Source organism: Temnothorax americanus, unplaced genomic scaffold (genome assembly GCF_048541705.1).
Source record: "Temnothorax americanus isolate GAGA-0224 unplaced genomic scaffold, ASM4854170v1 Scaffold202, whole genome shotgun sequence".
In the NCBI taxonomy this organism is placed as follows: Eukaryota; Metazoa; Arthropoda; class Insecta; order Hymenoptera; family Formicidae; genus Temnothorax; species Temnothorax americanus.
In genome coordinates this window covers 56,672-63,991 of record NW_027509342.1, presented here as the reverse complement: position 1 = coordinate 63,991, position 7,320 = coordinate 56,672, and the positions used below count along the sequence as shown (strand labels likewise).

At 38.9% G+C, this 7,320-nt stretch overlaps 1 protein-coding gene across 1 annotated transcript; it reads left to right on the top strand.

Moving 5' to 3' along the window:
- Positions 1 to 4,277: 4,277 nt before the first annotated feature.
- On the top strand, positions 4,278 to 4,679 carry LOC143897589 (uncharacterized). The gene has a single exon (XM_077406398.1). The coding sequence runs from the start codon at positions 4,278 to 4,280 to the stop codon at positions 4,677 to 4,679; it is 402 nt and encodes a 133-aa protein (XP_077262524.1).
- The last annotated feature ends 2,641 nt before the right edge of the window (positions 4,680 to 7,320 follow it).

Genomic DNA, 7,320 nt, shown 5'->3' with positions numbered 1-7,320 from the left:
GGATTTCGCGGGGGTGAGGAGGAGGGGGGTATTAGGTTACACAAAAATATCGGATTTTTCGCGGGGTGGGGGGAAGGGGGGTTGACCTTGACATACCACCGGGATGAGTCACCGGGATGTCTCACTCACGCCGCTGGTCTGCGCCGCTGGTCCGCGCGGGGAGAGGGGGTCCGCGTTCGCGTTCGCAGTCGCGCCGCGGGTCCGCGTGGGGGTTCGCGGGGGTCCGCGGGGGCCGCGTGGAGGTCCGCGGTTGCGCCGCGGGGTCCGTCGGGTCACGGGGGTCTCGTTCGCAACGACGCCGCTAGGCGGCGTACAATGGCTAAGACTAACTCGATAGCGCACTGTGTAGGAGCGTGTATTTTTGTCGATGACGCATCAAACCTGTCGGGACATGTTCGTCGTAAACATTTTTCTAGGAAAAAGGGGGTGTTATCTCGTAGACTAAACAATTTCGCGCTATTTTTTACGACGCAGTACGTAAAAAACAAAGGAAAAAATGACGTCATCGGGACGATGATCGACCCGATAACGCATCGAACCTGTCGGAACATGTTCGTCGTAAACAACATTTTTCTAGGAAAAAGGGGGTGTTATCTCGTAGACTAAACAATTTCGCGCTATTTTTTACGACGCAGTACGTAAAAAACAAAGGAAGAAATGACGTCATCGGGACGATGATCGACCCGATAACGCATCGAACCTGTTGGAACATGTTCATCATAAACAACATTTTTCTAGGAAAAAGGGGGTGTTATCTCGTAGACTAAACAATTTCGCGCTATTTTTTTACGACGCAGTACGTAAAAGACAAAGGAAGAAATGACGGATGGACATGCACGCAAAGAAATTACATCGTTTATTTAGTTGTAAAAAAAACCTGTTTATTTTACTCTTTTTTACATAATATATATTACATACTAAAAAACTAAAGCTGCGAGCTCACAATCGACGATCTGATTCATATTGAACGCATCGCTAGCGTATATTACATTCGACGTTTCCTTGGGATCCTTCACAGTGGACGCGATATCGGAGAACTGCGCAAACTTTGCATCGACCGTCGCAAGTATTCTGATCAAACGATCGAATCTCGCATCGATGCACCGATCGAGATCGAACATACGATGCATCGTCGATTCGGTCATTCTCAAGCATACGTTTGCAGATTCGAGACGTATGAGTTTGATGTTATTAACCGTACAAACTCTCACCGTTAGCGGTCCAACGTTTATAAAACTGTGGATATCTTTGAAGTCATTGCGAAAGAAATTCGGAATATTTTGCCGTTGCTCGTATAGTGCCTTCCACGTTTCGAGAGACAACAGCAGTTTCTTTCCTCGGCGAGGATCTCCAACGGCGATCTCCACGTAGCTCGGTGGACCCACGTTGATACCAATTTCGAGGAATTTGTATTCCATAGCTGTCAGCGCGTATTGTCTGCTGAGTATACGAACCGCGCGACGATCCAACAAAATGCTGTATAAAATAAATGAAATTAGTTTTATTTATCGTAAGTATTACAATTTGCTAAAATATAAAAACTGGGGTAAGCTCTATATGTTTTTTTTTTTTATCCTAAACGAAACTTACCTATTACATTTCTTCTCATACGTTTGAGTTTCAACGTTGTGAATCGGCACGTAATAATTCATGGTATTCATGCGTTTTGCACCGTTGTTGCTGCTGCTGCTGCTATTGCATCCTTCAAAGGAGAACATTTTCGCTTTCTAGGCTCTGAGAAGTTGACCGTCAGTAGAAACGATCGCGACAAAACTGATCATATAAAATTAATCGAGTATTCCCAAAGTAATGATGTGGCGGGGGAAAGGGAAAGGGAAAGGGGAAATAATGTTTATAGAACTGCGCAGTGGATTTTTTGTGTATTTTTTGCAGTAAACTAGATTTCAGTAAAAAAAGAAATCAATTCCAAATTCATCTATATATGATAAAAACATTATCCAAAAAATGTATATTATGTGCACACATTGTATAATAACCAATAAATATACTTATTACTTTTAACTCATACTCACATCAAGCTCGTAGTTTTTCTTAAGATAAAAGAAGCGGGAAGTTTATATCATAATTATGTAAAAAAAATAGTTCTTGCGCTTGCTATCTCAAAAGGATTTTTGGATAATCAGCAATTAGTAACGTTGCTAACATATACCGTCAATGTTCCTTCGTATACAGACAGTAACGTATACAGATCCTGCTGTTGTATGGGTATTCGTATTTCGTCGCTGTACTCGAACGTTGTGTTGGCGTACGGGTTGTACGTGTGAGTCTCGATCTTGACGATGCGATCGTCAAAGACCGGCTCGTTTCCGATGTTAAGAATTTCAGTCAACGCGAGCGCAAGCACAGCGATAAATTTCCAGAAAATTTATTGTCCGACCAAGTATAATTCAGCCGACTTATCGTGATAGTGAAATGTTACTTTAGAATTCCATTATGTTGCAATATAATACATGTACTTACTAACATTACGAACTATTTCTTTTAGGTTTCAAAAATCCATTTGCAATCTATTTTGTCCCCATAAAAATGTTAAAATATAATTATTTGCTAACTGATAATTAATGTAGCAAATTAAAATTAAGTAAGGTAAACTAAAATGTATATAATTTCCACGAAATATCTGTGAAAAATAACATCATCCCGTAATAGAAGCAAATTACATATAGAACCAATATAAAGCGCAAAATTTACACGTGATGTGTGTAAATGTAATAAAAAGCGAAAAATGCTAATTGCAAATGCGGATGATGGCAACATGAAAGTGCAAAAATATTTCTTTTTATATAAAGTGAAATCTATAATAATATATGATTTGATTATTTCCTATCGCATCGCTCACTGACTGATGATAGATAGCGGTAGTAGTTGCTTGAAACACGCTCAGCTCACTTGATTCATAATACGAAAAGAATGAAATACGAACTATTGCGGGTATATAAACGTTGTTGAACACGTAGCTTGGACAGGTACGACCGTTCTGATCAGTCCGTTTGGAATAACTGGGTAAGATGTTTTTTTGTTTACTGTATAATAATAATAATCTGTAATAAAGCACGAAATAATCTGCCCAGATAGCAACGTATCTGCATTGTTGCTGGCATATTGCCGGCAACATAGTATGTGTTGCTATCAGAATTGTGGCAACTGAGTCCGCATTTGTCGGCAAGTTGATGCTTTTACGATATAACAATTTTGTATAACAACTTGCCAGCAACTTGTCGGTAACTTATGCTGCAGTCTAAAAACGTCTAATTCAAAATTCGAGCTGTTGCTGTCATGTTGCTGTAATAATTCATAGAATCACACAATGCTGTCATATTAAGTAAATTTGATATGCTGCTCTCTTGCCGATAAATGGCTGGCAATACATATATTGTTGGCTGCGTGTTGCTTCAAATATTAAATTACTCAAAACCAATTGAAGTAAATATACGGCAAGTTGCCAGCATCATAAGCAATCACAGGTTTGCGCAATTTTACTCAGACACGCTTGGCTATCTGGGTGCTTTCTCATGTAGGTTTTGCTAAATTTCAAGACTGCAAAGACTGTCAAAGATATAGTTTTTTATTAAAGCAACGAACGATTCAGGAACGATTGTCGACCGACTGTCGAACGATTCACGAATGGTTCAGAAGCGGTTACGAACTGTTCAGAAACTGCTACAAACGATGCATTAGAAGCAGAAACGGTGACAGCAAAACATAAGACCGTTAAAATCGACCGATGTGGAAAAAATATCGAAAAGCGACGGTTGGTGGACGAATTGCACGCATTGGCGAAAAGAAATTTTCCCCGCAGACACGTCATAGTGCGAGGGTACGACGACCTGTGGCAGGCTGACATCGTCGAGATGCGTCCGTACTCACGTTTCAACGGAGGCTACCACTACATACTTACCGTCATCGATGTGTTGAGCAAGTATGCGTGGGCCGTGCCGCTCAAGGGTAAAGGTGGCAGCGAGACAGCTGACGCTATCGCTGAGATAAATCGAGATAGCGAGAGGTGCCCTAGTAATCTACAAACCGACATGGGGAAGGAATTTTACAACACCGACGTGCAACGTCTCGTGAGAAAACACGACATCAATCATTATTCCACGTATTCGGTGATGAAGGCGTCGGTTGTTGAGCGATTCAAACGCACGTTAAAAAACAATATGTGGAAGATGTTTACGCTCAATGGAAATTACAAGTGGGTCGACGCCTTGCCGCGACTCGTGTCGGATTACAACGCGAGCAAGCATCGAACGATTGGCATGCGACCCGTCGACGTTACCCCCGCGATCGCCGAAAGACTCTTGGCTACGGTGTACAGCGCGATAAAAATCGAGGGCCCGGCAAAGTTTAAAGCGGGCGACTCGGTACGCGTCAGCAAATACAAGACAATTTTTGAGAAGGGTTACACGCCGAATTGGACCACCGAGGTGTTTAAGATCGTTAAAGTGCAGCGTACCAATCCCGTAACCTATCTACTCGAGGACTATCGTGGAAAATCTGTCGCTGGAGCGTTCTACGAGTACGAGTTGCATCGCGCGACTTATCCTGACGTGTATATCGTGGAGAAAGTACTGCGCAGAAGGGGCGACGAGGTTTACGTGAAATGGCTGGGATTCGATGGATCGCACAACTCTTGGATACACAAGAACAATGTTATTTAATTCGTACAGATTGTATTTTTAAAACATATAAAAAAATAAAGTATGTAAAAAACTATTAAATACAAAATATCCAATGTATAAAAATATGTAAGACGTATGCAACATATAAAATGTTTGAAATATATACGATATCTTTATTAATATCCTTTCTAATATAATACGTTATCTACTATTGTGAGTTTCGTGTTCATCGTGGTGCCATAAACACATTTTTTTCTTGAAAAAAGGGGGTGTTATTGCGTAGACGTATCTATTTCATACTATTTTTTTTACGACGCAGTACGTGAGACAAAGGAAGAAATGCAAAACAGATAAAAAAATAATGATCAAGATTCAATTGGAGCGAGAGAGAAAGCAAAGGGTATATAATGAGGGATGCATCAAGCCACAGTAGTATGATTTGAGAGCTTAAACACCTCGGTGATACATCTGTGCATTGATTGAAACATTAAAATCTGTGTGCAGCGATTCATCTGTGCAGCAATTCATCTGGTAAATGTGCAAATTATTATTATTTGAAATTATTGAAATGTGATGTGACATACTTTTTGTGACACCATAATTTTATAACACCATACTTTTTTTTGCCAAGGGTTTCCACAGCATGGCAGTGGTTGTGGAAGGTTTGGGGCTGAAGCTTAAGCAAAAGGATCTTCACACGATGGTTGGTTTAAATTGGCTCAACGACGAAGTTATTAATTTTTATATGAATTTGCTGATCGCCAGAGGTACATCTTCGAACAAGTATCCGAAAGTTCACGCGATGAACACGTTCTTTTACTCGAAACTTTTGTCGATCGGTCACTCATCTCTGAAGCGATGGACCAGGAAGGTGGACATATTTGCGCAGGATCTTATTATTATCCCTATACATCTGAACGTTCACTGGTGTATGTCAATAGTAGATTTCCGCGATAAAACGATTGTTTATTACGACAGTATGGGCGGTGATAATTCGCAATGTCTGGCTACGCTAAAACTATATTTACAAGATGAGAGTCTTGATAAAAAGAAACAATCTTATGATATGAGTGATTGGGAATTTTATTCCGCCATGAACATTCCGCAACAGACGAACGGCAGCGATTGTGGTGTATTCTCTTGCATGTTCGCCGAGTATGTCCGTGCAAGAAAAAAAATTACGTTTACTCAGAACGACATGCCGTACTTTAGGAACAAAATGTTTAAGGAAATAATAAATGGAAATATTGTATAAAAATTTTTTATTGAATAAATGTTTATAATATAAAATATAAAAGTATATGGTTGATTAATATTCCTTCCATTATACATATACATACATATATACATACATTCATACATACATACATTACATACATATATATTTATATGTACATACATTCATATGTAGGTGTATCATGACGATACAGAGCGGTACGGCGGGTTGCCCATTCGAGCAGGCGCGCATGGTCGTTCACAATTGCGTTGACTTCGGTGCATCGCACCTATATAATCACTCGCATATCTTTTTTACAATAAAATGGATTTTGTAGCGCCCGAAGTTGCAATACAATTGTGACGGATTTGCGTAGCAGTAACGTTAAAACAGAAGTCGAGATAACAATACAGGTTATGAAATAAATTTTATTAAGAAAACGAAAGACATTTTCTCTCTTACGAAAAAAGCTCGTACCATATAGTCCATCATAATCATTATATATTATAATTTTATTACTTAAATTATTTTTTGCACACAATGTTTATGCACAGGACAAAAGTCAGCAATTAGTATATGTGTGCAAATTTAAATTATAAGTCGGCAAATAAATTTCATTTAATGTAAGTTTAAATAATGGCAGAAATCACCATTAACAAATCTTATAATATTTATTTTGTTTAATTCATAAATAATTTATCATTAAATTGATAATCAATTTAATATATCAATAATAATGAGCATTTTATAATTTTTTATATAAATGATGCTGCTGCATCTTAAAAATCTTAATCTTAAACTCATAAACAAGAGGTTTATTAGTATAAAATATGATACATTTTAAATTATTATCTTCTATTATAAAAAATAGATTGTCTTTTGAGTTTTTTTCAATTTTTTTTACCCCCCCCCTATGCCATATATAATTCTTTAAGATTTGGTTGATTAGTTTTTTAGTTACATTTTAGTTACATACAATACAAATTCCTCGAAATAGGTATCAACGTGGGTCCACCGAGCTACGTGGAGATCGCCGTTAGAGATCCTCGCCGAGGAAAGAAACTGCTGTTGTCTCTCGAAACGTGGAAGGCACTATACGAGCAACGGCAAAATATTCAGAATTTCTTTCGCAATGACTTCAAAGATATCCATAGTTTTATAAACGTTGGACCGCTAACGGTGAGAGTTTGTACGGTTAATAACATCAAACTCATACGTCTCGAATCTGCAAACGTATGCTTGAGAATGACCAAATCGACGATGCATCGTATGTTCGATCTCGATCGGTGCATCAATGCGAGATTCGATCGTTTGATCAGAATACTTGCGACGGTCGATGCAAAGTTTGCGCAGTTCTCCGATATCGCGTCCACTGTGAAGGATCCCAAGGAAACGTCAAATGTAATATACGCTAGCGATGCGTTCAATATGAATCAGATCGTCGATTGTGAGCTCGCAGCTTTA